This window comes from Aedes aegypti, chromosome 2, assembly GCF_002204515.2.
Source record: "Aedes aegypti strain LVP_AGWG chromosome 2, AaegL5.0 Primary Assembly, whole genome shotgun sequence".
Taxonomy (NCBI): Eukaryota; Metazoa; Arthropoda; class Insecta; order Diptera; family Culicidae; genus Aedes; species Aedes aegypti.
Genome location: NC_035108.1, coordinates 309,453,026 through 309,473,944, shown reverse-complemented (window position 1 = coordinate 309,473,944; position 20,919 = coordinate 309,453,026). Strand labels below are relative to the sequence as shown.

At 36.2% G+C, this 20,919-nt stretch overlaps 2 protein-coding genes across 12 annotated transcripts in view; both read right to left on the bottom strand.

The window, feature by feature from the left end:
- Positions 1-7,289, bottom strand: part of LOC5568834 — a 68,814-nt gene extending 61,525 nt beyond the window's left edge. The window contains exon 1 of the mRNA XM_001658150.2: positions 7,142-7,289. Within this exon, the coding sequence (XP_001658200.2) occupies positions 7,142-7,289 (148 nt within the window). The remainder of the gene's footprint in view (positions 1-7,141) is intronic.
- Positions 1-20,919, bottom strand: part of LOC5564986 (dual 3',5'-cyclic-AMP and -GMP phosphodiesterase 11) — a 425,037-nt gene that overhangs the window by 230,326 nt on the left and 173,792 nt on the right. For 7 of the 11 annotated variants that reach the window (XM_021845667.1, XM_021845663.1, XM_021845664.1 and 4 more), the window contains exon 1: positions 6,872-7,189. The exons of the other annotated variants lie outside the window; for them this stretch is intronic. The gene's annotated coding sequence lies outside the window, so the exon portion shown is untranslated. Of the gene's footprint in view, positions 1-6,871; positions 7,190-20,919 lie in introns of those variants that run through there. 11 annotated transcript variants of the gene reach the window in all.

Below are 20,919 nucleotides of genomic sequence, written 5' to 3'. Positions count from 1 at the left end.
CAGGTCCGTCCCCACAACCAGAGTTGCTTAATGTCAATCATATCAGCTGATGGCTGATGGTCTAAAACTATCACTATCACTTGCGAACTATCAATATCACTTTGATTTGACAACCAACAGCAGTGATACTACATCGCACTCTAGATCATAATCACTGCGGAATGAGTGATCACGTGGTAATTATCCATGCTCTTACTGTTTTTCAGTGACTAACAAATAGTTTCAACCTATCTGCAACACTGTCAAAATTATCGTACTGATAAATAGCCATTTTAACTGCTTAATTTAAGGCTAAACTTAACCCATCAATGATATCCAGAGTCTATCGCCATCAATGCACTTGTGATGGAGTAGACAGCGTGATGTTGATATGATGTAGATTGATTCGAATTGTTTCGCAGTCGGCCTGTACAAATCAGCAAATTTTAAGCGTTGATAGTGACAGCGAGCAACTCTGACCACAACCCGATTCATGTTCGATCGAACTACAATTGGCTTGTTTACGTTTTGACCACCAACCAATATAAATAAAAACGAAAATGATTGAGCGCTTGAAAATATTCTACGAATTAGAAAAAAAAAACAATGTTCTACAAAACTCTAGAATATTCTGTAAAATAGCTGTTGTAGTGTTCTACAATTTGAAATTCTAATGTTCTAACATTCAAATAGACTGTTGTAGTACTCTTAAATTGCTGTTGTAGCGCACAATGAAGCTTTTCTGTGAAACAATTCAGAGCGTTACTGACAGACAGATTCTGGGATTAGAAAGCGTCATTGTCTGAGATTTCTTACTTGCCATACAATTTATTTTTCATTTTCATACAAAAAATCTTACCATGGGGGGAGGGGGGGTTGAAAAACCCCGAAAATTGTCTTACGTAATTAATGGACAGCCCCATACAATGCTGTCTATTCCTTATATTATTACTTTTCTTCTAATTTGGTCGTAACGGATATGATATTCGGATATAAAGAATTATACTTGGGAGGCCCATATAATCGTAACTGTAAACGCTGTTCGAATTTCACCGGTCGAGGATCTTTTTGCATTGAAAATGTTCTCGACATAATATATACATGGAAGAATGTACATTTATCCAAGGAAGCTCTCAGTAAGTAACTGTAGAAGTTTTCATAAGAACAATAAGTTGAGAAACAGGCTGTATCCCAGTTGGGACGTAATGTCAGATATGAGAAGAACAATTTTATGTGCATGGTGTTTATTTAGATCTTGTTCAAACATCATGGCGTTTGAGCTGTCGCATGATAGAACTATATGATGGTCTGAAAATGTCCACATGACATCCTTTGGGACCGATTCCGGAGGTATCTGGCGAAATCAAGCCAAATCTAATTGTTGGTCTTCTTGATGTTCTTGTAAATCGGAATAAAACCGCATGGAATTCGAATCGTCGTACCTTACATGCTTGTGAACTGCTGCAAATGAAATATTCTGAAATATGTTCCAGGTGCCCTAGTGCTGTGGTGTCCAGAATGGCCATTAGGGTGCGGCTTATTTTTCATAAATTCTCAAAACCAAAAAAATCGTGTGCTTATATAAATTCAAATCAAATTCAAAGAGAAACCTTAAGGTTTGAGCTAAAAATATCAAGATTTAGATGTGATGCAAACGTCTTTAAGCTGAATTTTCACGTTATAAAGCAATGTCTTCAGTAAAGTCACCATTACTTCGTTATTTTCTAATCAATTTTTAAACTTTTAGCACCATTATCTTCAAAATTAAATTTATGAAAACTTTGTAGAACGTCAAATCTGTCTTGAATCGAAACAAGTCTTATTTCAAAATAGTTTTCTCCAAATTTTTCCTCATTTTACTAAAAAAACATCTTTGTTTGAGCATAACTTTATAGATACTTAATCAATTCTAAATTTTTTGACATTTTGGAAGAAAATTTAGTTGTTTTAAACTGTTCATATAACACATTTTTCTTAAAAATAGTTTTGACTAAATTATTTGACAAAAACTTCCCAAATAAACGGTTTTTTTAAATGAAAAATATTAATATTTTTTTTTTGATAATTTAAGTTTTTTCGTCAGAAATTGCATTTTTTCTTTTAAACTTAAGTTTATAAAGCATCTTGTTTTAAAAACGAGTTGAATAGTGCATATAATTTTTAACATGTGCAAAAATATTGTTGTTTCTAATTTATTTAAAAAATTGTTGCAAGGTCCTTTTCAAAGGTTTAACAAATTAGAAAACCCAGTTTCAGCTATAGAAATATCGTTTAACTGGCAAACTGGCAAAATTTGAAAAAATAACAAACGTCTGACGTTTTTCTTCAAAAATCATATTTTTGTGCAGTTTTTGTTGAATAACTTTGTCAGAACGTTTTCTTCAGAAAAATGTGTTGTATTAATTGTTTGAAAACAATTAAATTAGCTTCGAAAGCATACAAAATGATTTGGAATCGGTTGAGTATTCATGAAATTATGATCACACAGAGCTAAAATTTTCAGTTATATGAGGAAAAAATTGGAGTAAAACACTTTTAATTTAAACTAGCTTTGATTTTATACAAATTTGGTGTTCTATGAAGTTTTTTGTAAATTTAGTTTTGAAGATAATGGCGCTGAAAGTTTGAAAATTGGTAAGGAAATAACTAAATTACGATGACTTTACTGAAGGCCATTTTTTATAACTTGAAAATTCACCTTCAAGACGCTTGCGCCACCTCAAAATCTTAATATTTTTAACTCAAACTTTGAGGTTTGTATTTTAATGGGATATGAATTCATAAAGAGCTCATGAATTTTTGGTTTAGAGAACTTTTGGAAAATAAGCCGCATCGATCTTCCGACCTTGACGCTTGCTTCTGCGGGAGCGGGTGACGAGGGCAGGATCAAACATGTCGCGCGTCGGTCGAGTAAAGTGAAAAAGTGCCGCGATCGATTAGTTCTGTTTGATCTTCGACCTTGACGATTGCTCCTTGGCAGTGCGTCAAGAAAGCCCGAGCAGTCGTCAGTTGTTTTCCCTTTCGGGACGTGCGCCTATTTTCTCTGAGTGCTTTTATATAGCCGAGCAAACGAGTTAAGCTGAATGTGGATTGTTGCTGCTCAGTCAAGGATGACGGATCAATTGGTGAGCTCGTTCCATGCTACTATTTCTAATCTATAAAATATGTATGACTGCACATTTAATCGATACAACGGTAGGACGTAAATATGATTTTTCAAACAAACTATGAATGGTTCGTCACTGTGAGTGTCGACATAAACTCTAATTCATGAATTATTTATGTTTAACATTTGTTTGTTTTCAAAACACCCCTTTCTTTTTATCTTTATTTTTGTAATTATAAAAAAAAAAAACTTTGAATGGTTCGACACTACAAGTGTAGACTTGCGAAAGGTTCACTTTATTCAACAAACTTTGGATGGTTCGCCACTGTAAGTGTCGGCATAAGAATAAGAGTGTTCTATGATGTTCCAGCCAATCGAGTTTTTGTTTCTTTTCAAATAGGTAAAATGTAATAACACATGCTTTCGTCCTGACAGCTGTAGGAATGTTACATTTAGATATTTGTTCAACAAACTTTGAATGGTTCGTCACCTCAAGTGTCGGCATAATTTTCCTTTACATAGAAATTGTTCATATCAAATGAAAATGTAATATTTTCATAAAAGCATATTTATATTTGACAGAAAACTATTTATCATGGTCTAATCACTTATCAAAGTGAATCCTTTGACCCAACGATCCTCCCCATTAACAAACATCCTTCCCAGTAACCTTTGTGGAGATGCAGAGGCAAACACGGTCTCCAAATAGCAAAGGTTACACACTAACATTCCTTCCCCCAATCCCACCTGACTACAAGGACGTGGCCGGCGCCGTTATTGACTCTGTGTAAATAGAGGCACTGAATTATGCACACTGAAGAAGATTATGGCCAATCCCAGCCGAACTTCTAGTTGATTCTTTGTGCGTTTTCACTGACTTCGGTCAATCACGGAATAGCAACCATTGATATGTGTAGTCAGTCTAAGCTAAGCTAAGCTAGAGAACTTTTGGAAAATAAGCCGCACCATAATGGCCATACTCACAAAAAATATCTGGAGTTTAATTCTAAAGAACCAAAATCGGATCAAATATTGATATTTGAGAGCATTTAAAAGTCATGGGTCATTTTTTACCCTTAATGCACAATGTGTAACTTTTTCTCAATGAATTAGGAAGGTGAAAGTCACCAATTACACATTTTTTACTTATTCCGAGTAAATTTTCGCATGTCAGTTAGAATAAACTTACTCGACGAAAGAAAATTTGCTTGTGAATGAGCAGGACTACAATTATCTGATGGGTATGATTATTCAACAAGCAATCGTCAACTGAAAAATGAGGAGACTCTGCCTGGGGAATTCTGGCTACGAAAAACTGTTGCCGTTCAACTGTTTGGTAAGTCTCAACGATTCGTTTGCGCGAAGGGCAATCCCAAAAATTCAACTTATGAATGCCCCTGCATTTTTTTGCATACAAACTTTTTGGTGTCTTCCTTCACAGGACAGCATCCTAAGAGTGAGAAGTACCTCCGCTAGTCATGCATTTAGCATCTATGCGACAATGTTGGTATCATGACCCACTTCTGGCATCAACGGCACTGAATGGGGTTCTGTATGTTTTCTCAAGGTTTCTGGAATTGTTCCTATGTCTTAAGTTTTGATATTATTTAGATCATCTTTGTTCAAGTGAACTGAATAATATTCTTGAAAAAGCCTTGAGAATAGTCTTGAAGATTTCGACGAATGCCAGATTTGGTTCTTTTTTTTTATAATGATTACTAGGACTGGGGAAAATCCAAGTAAATCATTGATTCCATTTTTGATCTCTTCAGGTGACTTATAGTCACTTGAGTGACCTTTCAAGTCGACCTTGAACAAACGTTCAGTTTTGTCGACGTAGGTAAAAAAAATGTGCTTCTTTTCTTCAAGATGATTAAGAAGAAATTCGCGATCTTTAAAAGATTCTGGCGTTACGTTTTGCCTTAGGGGAATTAATGGAGTTCAAAATCCTAGAAATTCGGAACAACTGACCACGATAGGCGACACTCTTTGCTTCCTTACTTGAATCAAAGAGCCTGGGGTAGAGGTTGCTTTGATTTGATGTTCGGAAAATTTATCTAGAGCATCGAACTGATTGCTCATTTCAACCAAAATCAAACATTTAACCCTTGAAAGAAAGCGCGCATTCCAGAGAAACGTTTGTTCTTCCATTTTTGCCACGTTCAAAGACAGTTTTGAAGCCCACTTTTTTGGAAGAAAGTTGTGAATTCAGTTTTTGTTGTGACGTTTTTCCCAATGCGATGTCCAAGGAGGATAACCACCGCTAGCTTTCGCTACGGGTTCAACAAAAAATCGAAGGCACTAATGATTATCCATCCCGACATCATGATTCCAGTGTGTTTTAATCTTATGAAAATACATTACGATTTGGTATCATGGGAATCATTGGATGGGTAAATGATAATTTGGGAATCAAATTTTTATTCGTGTGCGGATATGAACACTATGCTAAGAAGTAGGCTCTATCCTAAGTCTGACCGGTTATGGATAATAACTTCCTATAAAGAAATCATTCAGCTTGCAAACTACTAATTAAGCTCATTTTACACTTCTTTTTCCTCATTGCTATAACTGGTCTATATTGCCAAAATATTCCAAAACAACACCATGCACGAATGATAATCATATGCTATCTCTTTCGAAATGTTACTTTCGAAACAACATTGAAGCCTTTCCAGTATCTTAGTTCCTGACCAGACAAAACGCTGATCATCACAACAAACGATAAGAGTCGGGGAATAATCCCCCACGAAACGGTTAGATAATGCTCAACGACACATCCAGCGTTGGTCTAGTCCATTCGAACCGTGAAGGCGCTAATCATACGTGAATCAACACACAATCACCACCACCACCAGTGTAGCAACTGGCGACATTCAAATACCAATGCAAACTCAATTTGTTAGTTTACACTTCTCACAATCCGAAGAGACTGTGTTAGCTGCTCATGGTCTACCCGACCAGAATCACATAACAAGATTATTACACGCTTTTCTAAAAACATCGGGAGAAATAACAAAAGTTGACATAATGTTGTTATCAAAAGTGCTTTGTTCTTAGATAGTTTCATTTTTGGAACAGATATATTACAACATTTGCTATGTTTTCGACGCTGCAATTGCAAGTTTGTTATTTTTACTACTAATGCTACAACTGGTAGAATAATAAAAAAACATATCAGAGCAACACATTCTGTTATTATCTTGTTCCTTCCATCTTGTCGGGTAATGAGGCGACCGAAAAATGGAACTTGAATTTTCTCGTATCTCCCGAGGATCGCCGGCTTTGAAGCGAACATAAATTTTCCCGTACTTGATAGCCACTACAGTTCGCAGTACGGTCGACAACGGTAGCAGCAACTGCAAGACTGTGTGCGCGGTATCATTTAATTTTATCACAAATTCACCGCCAGACGACACCGTGTGTACATTCTTCTTCGAAACGGCACGAAGAAAGAATACATCACTTAATTTCACCCTCACTAGCAGCGCAGTCTAGTGGCGTAGCGCGGCGCGGCGGTTGAGCTGAACCGACAACGTGCGGAACGTGCTACAATTCTGATTCCTGCTACCGCCGCAGCATCCAACCGAAGAGCGTTACCCGGTGAGCTCCTGGCTAATTTTTGATTGTTTCACCACAGCCAGCAGCGGCTGAAACAACATCATCATCATCACAAGTCACTGCTACGAAATCGTGTATTCGTCCTGAGCACATTCTAGGGACCGGGCCTTTGGAGTGCAGCGAAGTACAACATCAACACTCGTAATTTCATTACAAAAGACTCACACAACGCGAGTTCAACGCAATCCTCTTCCATCAGCTGTTGAACAGCAGCCGCGAACTGTTTTTTTCAATCGCATCCCCCCCAATAACAATGGACAGAAACTGCAAACACCGAACATCTCATCCCCCAAAAAAAACTGAATCCAGACGACCGGACAGACACCGGAGGATGAGTTGTTGAACGCACGCAGACACCGCAGAACCGTATACGCGCAACCGACGACCGAATTGGCAGCTAGACGTTCGCGAAATAAAGCGCCCTTGCCGTTGAACGTTGGGACCGCACTGCCGCTTCCGAGCACCGAATGAACCAAACTGAGCTCGACTGAGGAATGATGATCCGTCCGTAGTCGTCGGCGTTGTCGTCGTAGTCGTAGTCGTTGTACTCGAAGCGGACGGAATGGATATCTACTAGCCGCATGTCGCCGGTTCGGCTCGCATTTTGTGAGAACCAGACCAGCAAAATATGGCACAGTACCGACCGGGAGAGCGTGGAGACAAGCAAATGCCCATCGGTGAACCGGGGGATTTTAGAGCAACACCGACGGAGCAGTATTTAGTCTTGTCTTTGTTATTATCTTATTTTTCAATGTTCTTAAGATTATATGGCTCCAGTAGTTTATTCCGATATTTTAATTTTCCTTACATCTTTTCGATTCTTTTCCCTCCCCAAAAATAATTTATTTTGGTTTTAGTTTTTCTTAACTCTCAAAATCCCGTAACATGACATGACTACATCAAATGACTCGTTATCGGAGTCTAGCCAGGCAAATTACTTGGTTGTTTAAATATGACTGCAACAACTACAAAGAATATCCATGCTGAAACGGTCTTGGTTTGATTCCCGATCGGTCTTGGATCTTTTCGTAATGGAAATTTACTTGACTTCCTTGTGCATAGAGGCATATAATCTACGAAAACGAATATGGCAACTTTGCCAAAGAAAGCTCTCAGTTAATAACAGTGACAGTACTCAGTGTCCAACACTACACGGAAAAAAATCAGTTGCGATTAATCCGGCAAAAAAGCCATGAAACCATACAATTTTAGGTTTTATGATATCATGATAGCCATGACACTTATGCATGAGTTCATGATTGAAATATGGCAAATAATGAATCAATTAACAAATTTGGGAACTTGAAGCGTTACGCAAACCAGAGTTTTTTTTTAATCAAATGTTTTCGATCGAAGTGTTTTCAGGTAACATTTTCAAAAAGAGATTTGTTCGTGAAAAAACGGAAAACCATCAACAATTATTATTTCATGAATGACAGCGAATTATGAATGCATATTAAGGTAAGATAGATTTATTTTTTTTAAGTAGAAATAGGCATGTGAATGGGATATATAATGAAATGTTTCCTTCTCTTACTTCCACGATAATACAATTTGTTGGAACAGTTGCCATAGTTTTAACCTGTTTTTCAAGGCTAAATGAAAACAACAGACTAAAATGTTAGAGCAAGCAGCGAGTAAGCAGTGAGGGTTACGAACAGCTAGTATACAACCAAAGGCTCTTAAATGATGATTAGAGGCTGTGATGACCGTACAATTCGTGCTACTCCGTGATTGACTGAAATAATCAAAATTACACAGAAGTAGCTGGGGTGTAGCATACATCTTCAATGTACAATTTCGAGGACTCCAAATTCAGTAATGTAAATAACGGTGCCGGCCACGTCCTAATGAACATAGGGGAGGGAAACAAATGTTAGTGTGACGTCCATTGTTACAAGAGACCGAGGTCATCTCTGCATCTCCATGGTGTTCACATTATAGGAAGGAGTTCTGATAGTGGGAGGTATCAAAAGATACATGATCAGGATGCGAATCATATAGCCTCAAATTAACCACTCGGTTGTCACGCATTTTTTTCTAACGCCCTTGTTTTTTTCTTTTTAACATGAAAAGGGATGACATGTGGTAATTATTCAGTTTCGAAATTCTGCCACCAGGCGCTGCTGGTGTGCATGAGAGCATTGTTTTGCTAATATTTCAGGAACCTGACCGCTTAGAAAGATAGCGTCTTCGGAAAAGTTGTTCAGTAGATTAAGGACTGTCATTGACAATGCATTGTTACATGCAGTTGACTTGAAATTTTGTCACCAGGCAGCGCTAGTGAGTATGAAACTTTTGTTTTTCAGATATCTCAGGAGCCTCACCACTTCGAAAGATAGGGTCTTTGGTAAAGTTATTAAGTAAGCCAAGGGCAATTATTGATCGAGTAAGTTGTTTCAAATGTTTTCCATCAGATGACGCCAATGAGCATGAACATTTGTTTTGCAAATATCTCAGCATGCCGATCACTTAGAAAGAGTCTTCGAATGAGTTGTTCAGTAGCTCTAAAGCTATCTTTATTTAAGCCTTAAAATTTAAAATTGACTAAAATGAAGATAGCTACTGAACAACTTTGTCGAAGACGTCATCTTTCTAAGTTGTTAGGCTCCTGAGATATTTGTAAAACAAAAATTTCATGCTCACTAGCGCCACCTGGTGGCATAATATTGAATCAACTTTCTCGAACATAATAGCCCTTGAGTTACAGTAAAATAATGCTTGATTTCATTTCTCTTATAAGCAGGTGAAATCAACTCACCTGTGAGCGGTTCCACGCCGTTTCGCAAACCCGATTATTTTTTTTTTTTGAATCGCCTGTTAATTTGCACACAGATTCTTTATGGCCAAAAATGCCATTATGCACTTTCAGACCGCCATTTTGAACCTCGCCTTATTTTTGAGAAGGGCGTATTGGAAAATGCATGGCAAATCTTTAAAAAACTGTAACTCGAAAACGGTTTGTCCGATCAATTTGAGATCTTCTACAAAGTTGTAGGTATTGCTTAGGACTATATGGAGAAAAATATGCACGGTAAAAAAAAAATACAGATAATTTTTTTTTTCAAAAACAAAATTTTAAAATCGATTTTCTCCAGAAACGCAGTTTTGATTTTTTTTTTTTATTTTTGGATATGTTTTAGGGGACAACTTATGTGATTAATTGCACAATGTTTCAAAATGGAAGAATAATGGACGAAAAATTTATGATTTTTTAAAAAATTACAAATTTTAAAACAAAATCGAAATAGAGGAAAACAATAATTTTTTATGTGATTATTTGAAAGTACAGAAAAATTGCAATCGAAAAGTACCTAAGTAAATTTTTTCTAGGTTGCATCAATTTTGAGTTATACTCATATTTATATAAAATTTTCAAATAAATAAAGAAAAATAGGCCCTTTTCAAGCATATTTCATGTTTCTCCATTCCAGAAAAAAATTATTTTGATTGAGCGAATCGTAGCTAAATCGTTTATCGTTTGATCAAAACATTTATGCTTAAGTATTGAAAAAAAAGTGCACGGTAAAAAATATAAACGATATTTTCAAATGAAAATTTTAAGCTAATAGTTCTTAAAAACTGCAACATTGATGTTTTAAATTTTTGGATATATTTTGCGGTTGTTGTAGGTATTGTTTAGGACTATTTGGAAAAAAATAATGACAGATTTTTTTAATAAAAATAATTAAAATCGATTTTCTATGAAAATGCATCTGTGATGTTTATTATTTTTGGACATGTTTTAGGGGACAACTTGTGTGATTTATTGCACAATGTTTCATAATGGAAGAATTATGGACAAAAAAGTTATAATTTTATACTGTATTACAAATTTTGAAAAAAATCGTACTTAAGTAAAATTTTACTAGGTTGCATCAATTTCGAGATGTACTCATACTTATATTAAAATTTTCAAATAAAAAAAAGAAAAATTGGCCCTTTTCAAGAATATTTCGTGTTTCTCCATTCCGGAAAATTTTATTTCGATTTCAACAACACAAACCAAGTCAAGTCAAGTACACAACACTGAAGACGGCTTTACAGTTGAGGTTGAAATACGCGTATCTGTCGAAGGATACAATAGTAGAATTAAAAGGAACAGTACTACTCATCTTTTTGTATATTTGCAGGCATTCTACTTAACAGGCTTCACAAGGGTTTTCATCACTTTTGCCTGTGTTAGTAGGTATGATGAACAAACACGTTTTTCCCATACCCATACATTTGGACATGGTAAATGAATAAAAGAAAAACGATGCTTTTTTTTAACGTACTTCATGGGCACAAAAATAATGCGCTATGTTGTCAAGTTTTATCACTGTAGCAATCATCATTGAAAAAAATGCGTTACAAAAACTTCGTGGTGTGAAGTACCTATGTAGTATATAAGGTAAGTCTGAAACCGTGAGAGCATTAGTGTTGTATCAACAGTGATTGTTCAGTGATTGAAGATGACGTTTATTTGCCTGTGAAATTGACGTGCTACAAAAGAAGATACAGTATTATAATTGGATTAAGGAGGCGTTTTACAGAGGTATTTATTTTTGTTGTGCGTGAAGCTGTACAATTATCATTTTTTCGCAATGAGTTATATAAGTTCTAATACATCTTGTGTTAACTTGACTTGTGTTCAAACAAAGTTGTTCTAAACATTGTCGAAATCTTACGGAAGATAATATTCAGAAATTGGTTTTGTTGGGATTTGCTGAACAGAATACACACTTAGATCAAATCACCGAATTCGGTAATCCATTTACCGAAATCTCAACAGCTGAATGGTCGGTAATCGGTTCGGTAAACGAATAAATTACGGACCATTCGGTAATTCGCATTTTCGATCCCAGTTGTCAAAACAACCGAATGATCGGTAATCGTTTACCGAAGAACTGTAAACACGGTGAACCGATTTTTTGTTCGTCGGAACCCAATTTTTAGACAAAAAAGAACAATATCAACGTTGTTTTTAGTTCATTGCAATTTTATTACTAAGTAATTGGGTTCTATAAATATTGAGGAATATGTTCCCGGATCCAGCATAATCATAATCCGGCGTAAGATGTGAGAAAAAAATAACGTCGGGTGCGGTGTCACATTTTCAGTTTCCACAAAGTTCGATGCGCCGAGAACAACGAGAGAGCAGCGGAAGGTGATGGCTGGACTGCAAGAAATGATGCTAAATGATGGATAAAATATTCTGTTCATATTACTCACCTCAAACATAACGAAGTGTCCCTAAAATCTATCGGATGATAAAAATAATCGTTTAGATACACCACAGAGATTCGTTGCAACGGGGAAACAACTATACAAGATGAATTCATGCTGTCATTCAGCCAAATTACAGAATTCGGTAGCCTAATAGTCCGTTTACCGAAATTTCAGTAAAATGTTTTACAGGTTTCGGTAATATTACCGATTCACAGATCTGTCGGTAATTTTTTTGACAGATCTTCCACAGTTCACCGTAGTTCGGTAATTTTGTTTTTGGCACGCTGTCAAAAACTGCTTGATTACCGAAACATCGGTAATATCGTGAATTACCGATTTGTTTCGGTGATTTTATTTACCGAACTCGCACACTCTGTTTAAGTGTGTAAATTAAATAGTAAGCTTAAAATTTGTGTTTTTTTCGTTTAAAACTGTTAAAAATAGTTCAAGGCAATCAGAAATATCACTCGTTTATCCCTATCTCTGAAACACAAATTGAAGTTAGACAATTTTCGAGCTGTGACGATAACAAGAAAGTAGTTGATATAATTAAGAAATAATATTGCAGTATATATATAAAAAAAAAACAAAAACAAACTCCTTCTCCATGGTTGTACGATCTTGCCGCGATGAGAGGGCTTTACCCATTAGCCGGGCTTAGTCCTGGGGACCAAAGGTACACCGTTGTGATAGAATCACAATGCCACATTACATAAATTCGTTTTATTTATTTTTTTAAATAATTTATTTTTTATCCAAAAATTTTCCGTTTTGAGGCATTGTGCAAGAAATTAAGAACAATATGCTGCAAAACATATCCAAAAATTAGAAACATCAATTTTGCGGTTTATAAGAACAATGGGGGCCCAGATAGCCGTAGCGGTAAACGCACAGCTATTCAGCATGACCATGCTGAGGGTTCGTGGGTTCGAATCCCGCTGGTCGAGGAACTTTTCGTAATGGAAATTTTCTCGATTCCCAGGGCATAGAGTATCTTCGTACCTGCCACACGATATACGCATGCAAAAATGGTCAATCGGCAAAGAAAGCTCTCAGTTAATAACTGTGGAAGTGCTCATAAGAACACTAATCTGAGAAGCAGGCTTTGTCCCAGTTGGGACGTAACGGCAGAAAGAAGAAGAACAATGAACTTCAAATTTTCATTTGAAAATTTCGTTCATATTTTTTTTTTGCCGTGCAGACTTTTTTAAATACTTTAGTATATAGGTTTTGATCAAACAATAAACAATTCAGATACGATTCACTCAATCAAAATAAAATATTTCTGGAATGGAGAAACACGAAATATGTTTGAAAAGGGCCTATTCTATTTATTTTTATTTGAAAATTTTATATAAATATGAGTATATCTCAAAATTGATGCAACCTAGAAAAAATTTACTTATGTACTTTTCTCTTCTCTTTTTTATTTTCGACTTTTGCAGTCAGCTATTTTTATTTTTAGGGTAAAGGTATTCAATATCGGCAGATAGAGATATGTTTGCCAAATTAAGTGTAATTGTGGTAACATTGTGCTAAAAGATTATGTAGCCGGCGGGACTTGAACCCACAATTTCCACCTACTAACACAGGCAAAAGTGTGGTATATTGGACTAGTAGGATTGTGGGGCTTGGGGATGCTACAAAGGTCATTAGCCAAATACTTCAGTTTACCGTAGCGTAGCTGTAGTATAATTGGTAATGCGTCCGTGTCTGCCGATATTGAATACCTTTACCCTAAAAATATGTACTTTTCGTTTGCAATTTTTCTGTACTTTCAAATAATCACATAAAAAAATATTGTTTTCCTCTTTTTCGATTTTTTTTTTTTCAAAATCTGTAATTTTTTAAAACATCATAACTTTTTTGTCCATAATTCTTCCATTTTGAAACATTGTGCAATAAATCACATAAGTTGTCCCCTAAAACATATCCAAAAATAAAAAAAAAAATCGAAACTGCGTTTCTGGAGAAAATCGATTTTAAAATTTTGATTTTGGAATAAAAAATAACCAGCGGTGTAATAGTGTTTCAAGTGTTTTTAATGATTTCATCAGAAATTTTGTTATCTCTTACACATAGGATAATCTTCCGAGTTAAAATAGTTTAATTTCTATCGGCAATAATTGAGCTTATATTTCAATAAGAAATTCTACCTTTTTTAAATCATCGGCAGTTCTATGCAGTTATACTGATACACGATTATAAGCATTACACTTGCATAAATTTTCATAGGAGATTTTTGTTGCTTTTGATCATAGGCTGTTCTTTCAAGAGATAAGTTAAGTATTGTTCACAGTTATTGGAGTTAAAGTTTGAACATATTATCATAAAGAATCTTATTCAGAACATATTTTCTTGACTCAAGGGTTCACTTAGGTGAGGTTCTCCTCTTTGTGTACTGAACTCTGCCCGTTGCTTGAGTAGGGTAGATGTACCAATAGTGGAGGTACTAAGCACGATTGAACTTCATTTAACCGCCATAATTCAAGAAGCGCAATTAAGGCACATGTTGATGTTGTAACGGGAAGTAACGACCATTGACTTAATGAGAAAAATGATTTCATCGCAGTAATCCACGGCATGTCAGTGAAAAATAATACCTCCACTATTGGTACACTATTCTTTTAGCTGCGGTATATTTTTAATTTGTGTTCCTATAGTTGCGGTATCCGTTATTTTCTTATGGGATCCTCCACTATAGGAACACTTTACCGCAACTATTGGTACAAGCAAGAAAAGTTTCAGCAATTTTAGTAATAATTCATCAGTTTTAAAGCAATTTGAACGATATTTTCAACTATTCCGTGTATCAACAAGCCAATACGTTGATTGGCAGTGTCGGTTCTGTGGCTAATGTAATTAAATCAGTGGAAACGGCCCTATCGGAACTATAGGAACACCCACAACTAAGGGAACACTTATCCTATAGCAGTAAATCGATTCGTTGAACACTTTCTTCAAAGAAGCTCACTGTATCTCCATTGTGAATCCATTGTGACCATGGAAACAAGTGAATTCGGCACCGCTCAAACGTCAAATTAGTGAACTCGTGCATTGGTCCACACTTGATGAACATACTGTAGAGGCCACAGAAAAGGTTCTGAAAGATTAGGGAAACTGTAAGATCTGAAATGGGTAGAGCCTAATTTGAGATTGGTTTTAACTATCTAGAGCTGTGTTTTTTTTATCATGCTCCCCAGAACACCAGTTTCATATATTTCTACCAATTTTCTTATATATCTCAACTATTTTCATGAATATACGTTATGTGAAACATGTTTACTAAACCAAGCCACAAATTGAATTTTAAAACAGGTGTTTGGAAACGATGATTTAAAATGTTTGAAACCACTTAGTTTTAATCATGAATGGATAAATCAACAACGATTTAACTTCGGAAAAAAAAAATCAGATTATATAGCGAAGTGGGACAAAGTAAGCTAGTGCTGAAAACGAAGAAAAAGGTAAAGACAGTCACAATCCTTCACATTTTGTAGTTGCAGACTTATTTTTTATGCATATTGCCGATATTTGAAACTTTATTATTAATTTCAAGCAGGTTCAGGACGCTTGGCAAAGATATAATCTTGCGTCTTGAGATGAAAAACTGCCAATTAACTTGCACAACTGCGAGTGAAGAGAAAAAGATAATGTTACTTACGCCCTTAGTGGGCCCAGATAACCGTAACGGTAAACGCGCAGCTATTCAGCATGACCATGCTGAGGGTTGTGGGTTCAAATCCCGCTGGTCGAGGATCTTTTCGTAAAGGAAATTTTCTCGATTCCCAGGGCATAGAGTATCTTCGTACCTGCCACACGATATACATATGCAAAAATGGTCAATCGGCAAAGACAGCTCTCAGTTAATAACTGTGGAAGTGCTCATAAGAACACTAATCTGAGAAGCAGGCTTTGTTCCAATTGGGACGTAACGCCAGAAAACTTGATTAAACAATATCTAAACATTACAAATCTTCACTTGTTCATCATCGGTTAAGGATAAAAATTTGTTTCCACAAATGTGAGATTTCATAATATTGAACAAAATGGCATTCGATGGTACGCAACCATCTCATAGGAAATGAGCATACAACGACAAGCCTGTCCAAATTATATGCTTGTTCAAGTTATACACGTTACCCTAATGAGAAAAAGTATGAGTTAGTGAAAAAAAAGTCAATGAGTATGTTAGAGAGTTTATAAGACTGAGTAAAGGTGATAAATTGCAGTATCGACTCTTCCTGCATGCGTGACAGAAATTCATTTGCGATTTCAAGGTTCTTCTGCGGAGTAAATATTTAACTCAGAATGCACGACACAGATCTTCACAAGATTAGATCTTCTTTGAACTTTACTAGATCATTAGTGGTCAAAATCAAAATGTGGTCTTCAGTAAAGTTGTAGCTGAAAAGATTTCACATAAGCAGAGGTTGTTCATTTTTCCATATAATATTATGACGAAGAGATAGAGGGCTGAACACAAAAAGATGGCGTTTTCCATAGTAATCTTCATATAAACTTCAAATGGCCTATGCACAGTCAAATTTCTTCCGATTCATTTCAAACTTTGGGAGGATGCTATTTACCATAATATAAGTCGTTTAAACATAGGGCAGCCAAAATTCCAAAATTTGCATCACTCAAATGGCCACTTTCGCCAGAGAACCGAGTGTTCGAAAAAAAACCAGCATGTGGCCAAGTCATCCAAGCAAGCTTGAACTATTCCTCTTAAGACTTCCAAACCAAGAAGATTGATATGCAGCGAGCCATGTTTAATTAAAGTGATTACTGACTCTTTCCTCCATGATAAACCCAGAATTTTTGAATCCATGACCGCGGTTCCAACAATTTTGTGAGAATTTCGTGATCAACGCTGATCATTCGTTGGAAAACGAATGAGAAATAGTATTTTAAAGTTGATTATTTTCATGAAAAGACAATAATAAATTTTCGAGCTGTTTAGCGGTATACCTGAAGACGGCCTTACAGTTGAGGTCGAAATACGCGTATCTGTCAAAAGATACCATCTCTAGTGAAATTAAATGGCATAGTACTAAATTCGTTTTTTTTTTCACTGAAAAGCTAGTAAATTTAGTTCGTGCTCATAACATGAACGTCCCTGGGAACGAACCTGGTGTAGTCGTTAAAACACACGCCTCTCACGCCGAGGATCTGGGATCGAATCCCATCCCCGACATAGTCTCTAAAAATTTCAGTGATGACTTCCTCCGGAGGGGGAGTAAAGCCGTTGGTACCAAGATGAACTAGCCCAGGGCTAAACATCTCGTTAATAAAGATAGAAAAAATACGTAGATAGAGAAGCACGACTCTATTATTGCATATTTTCAGCTCATTGACAGAGATTTCGCAAAGAGAAACTGAAAGTTTGAGAAATTTGTATGTATTGTACCATGAACATGATGTCACATAATCATACTTCGAATCTCAAGGCAGAGTTTGTATGATGTTTTGTCAAAAATGAAAAAAATAAGTGCAAGTAACTTTCAATCATAGTACAATAATTTTGAAGCATATTCCCAAACTTCAATAACATTTGAAGGGTGAAAGTAAAGCTAATAAAACGGATACGGGACGTTGAATTTATTCAAGCTCAGTTTGTGACAGTCTTTATTCACCAACTGAATTAAAAAATCAATTTGACGCTCCGTCGTCAAACCGCATTGAGAACTCTCACCAAAATCGATTGAGGTACGGGAAAAGTCTTGTAAACATGATTTTGCTTGTGCCAAAAGCAGCTGCTCCACATTCATCGTTCACTCTCCCCCAGAGCTCACATGGGGACCCGCTCGGTGTTCATTTTCAGAGAGGAAGCACTCTCCACACCGCGATGGAGACCAGCTGAAGTGGATATTCTCTCTGTTTACGTTCGGCAAAACATCTGATCGGAACATCTGAGTGGGCCGCGTTTCACTTTCAGCGGCATTCCTTGTGACTGCCGGTGCGCGGTGGGAGGGTTTTCCGCACTACTGACTCACAAACAGTGAAGGGTTGCTGCTGAAGCTGTGAGAAACAGCGAGAGCATGGCAGCTGAGAAGGTTATTTGCTCTTTGTTCGTTGGAGCCACATATTAAATGGCACATGCTGGCTGTTGGCTACTGGGGGATTTTGTGGAACCATGCTGTGTGGTGGAAACATATGAAGGACCTGGCGTTCCCATGGTTTTGGGAGCCAATGAAAAACTTGTCTGTTGGCCTGTGTGATTCGAATGCATCATCATTTTTTTTACGTTACGTTTCTTTAGTTAGTAGTATAGAAAATTCAAAAATGTGAAAGCCCCTAGTGATGATGGAAGTTTTTACTTACTCATCAAAGAACATCCAGAGAGAAGCTCATCATTCTTAGTTGATATATTCAACAAATGTTTTAAGTAGGCATATTTTCCTAACAAATGGAAAAATGACAAAGTTGTATCGATTTTAAAACCGGACAATAATCCTGCGGATCTTTCCAGCTTTCGATCAATCAGTTTGCTTTCCTCTATCAGTAAACTTTTTGAAAAGGTCGTTTCGAACAGAATGATGGTCCACATCAACGAAAATTCATTTTTTGCCAATGAACAGTTCGGATTCCGACGTGGACACTCGACCATTCATCAACTTTTGCGTGTAACATATTTCATTCGTTCCAACAAATCCGAAGGCTATTCTACTGGTCTTGCTCTTCCAGATAAAGAAAAAGCATTCGACAGTGTTTGGCTTAAAGGCTTGATTGTAAAATTTGAAAACTTAAATTTTCCAACATACATTGTTAGAATAATTCAAAGTTATCTGTCAAATCGTACACTCCATCACTGAGAGACTTCCTGTAAGGACTGGTGTTCCAGTAGAAGCATTAGTCGTAGAAGGCCAATGTCGCGACTGTTCGTGTGACCAACATCTAGTGTGCCACGCTCTGATAGTCTGAGTACCGGGTCAATAAGTGTCAAATCAAATTTTTCAACCATAATAAAACATTCTCTACAACATAGCACTAAACAAACAATCAAAAACATCAATAGTAGGTATCTATATAAATAAAAATGGAGTGGTGTTTGTATGTCACGAAATCACTTGAGAACAGGACATCCGATTTACACAATTCTTTCGTTGTTGTCTTTTTGAAGGGCTCCGACGTGTTCGTGTGACGAAAAAGTTTAGGGAAGTTATCGGAAAATTTGGTAAAACGGGGGAGACTAATACGTCATTTAGTATAAGAGATACCATGACATTTATCACCAGACTACTTGATGATTTGGTGGCAAGACGAAGTTTGCCGGGACAACTAGTTAATAATATAATTCTATTTTGTGATAACTGCGCCACTAGCGTTCAACTACTTATATTTCTATTGGTGTTCCTCAAGGCAGCATTTTTGGGACCAATATTATACAGTGATACCTCCATGAGTCGATGTTCCATGAAATATCGACTCATGGAACCATACTGAAAACAAAATTTCATGGTTACTATGACGGTCCCTAGAAGCAGCCTTCCAAAGGATTGCTGTTCCATGACTCGATATTTCCATGAGTCGATGCTCCCATCAATATCGATTCATGGTTTCACTGTACAATATTTTCACATCTGGCTTACCTGTGTTACCTCAGGGATGTCAAACATATTTGTTTGCGGTTAACACAGGCCTCTCCGCTAAAGGACGAAGCCTGCGTGTCAACTGTAGTAGATTGCAAAAATGTTTGGATATTTTTTATTCATACTTGCAAACAGAAAGAGCTGTCCGGAATTTGAATCAAAGTGTCCGGAGTATGGGGCAAAAGTAAGGAAGCGTCCGGAATAAGAATCATTAAAAGTCCACACATTTCTATTTATTTAAAATTATTCATGTATCAGAAACAAAATATTCTCTCAACATTCGAAAGTTAAGTGTTTTGAAGACTCGATAGCGCCGAGGAATCAGACAGATTGATTTATTTTTTTTTTTTTTTAATTTCTTTATTAGTATCATTCCAAACATTACATTCATTATTTCTTATATCTAGGTGTTCTGTGTTATTAGACAACACTATCATCCTAATTTGGTAAAACAAATCTAAGATTTTATTAACATTTTGTTAACAACATATTAGGGTAGAAGTACCAATTATGGCTATAGTACCAATTATGGCAATAGTGGGAACAAAAAGAGATTTTTCTTATTGTTTCACTAGACTATAATGGCTTATATTCACAGGAATGATTAAACAATTTGTTTTTGATGGTAACTAAACCTTGAAAAGAACATTCGTGCAATAAGCTTCGAAAAATGAACATTTGAAAATTTTGCCTCACATATATGTCACCTTCTTAGCAGTTGGCTAAGGGACCTCCGTTACGAAATGTATGTTTTCATCCGGATAAACTGTTTCAACCGATGAATGTATGTTACCTAGTGAGAACAAATGAATAAATTTAGCTGGTATGCAATCAATTCTACTGTTTTAAGTTGGAAATCGTGTTATTTCCACTATGTCGATAACTGGTACAAAGAGTGTATGAGAGCCCAATTATGGCAATACTCTGGAGGCGGTTTGTTTACATTTTTTGATCAGTAAAATAAAAGAAGTAAAGCTATTTTACTGGTGACTTCCACGACGGGACGGTTCGGTAAGGCATTATCTTCATGTTTTGTACTCAATTACTAAGATTTTTCAATCACACGTTCGAAAACGTTCGCGAGCGGAAGATGCTAATTTCATGATAGAGAGGGGTTTTCAGCGACACTCGATTTTTGAATTTTCCCTCTTTTTTCGTTAAAAATTGGCACTGGAAAGGTAATGTGAGATCATTAATGCTGTTTTGTATCATAATTTGCATTTACACTACATTTTGACTTCTTTTTCGAAAATTAATTTTCTCCCATGAACCCATTGCAAAAAATTGATTTAACATATATTTAACCCAAAATTTTTGGAAAATTTTATGAGCGATATCTTCATTACATATAAGCGTTGCATTATCATTCGCTCTTCATAGCGTTTGAGCTCATTTCGTGCAAATATT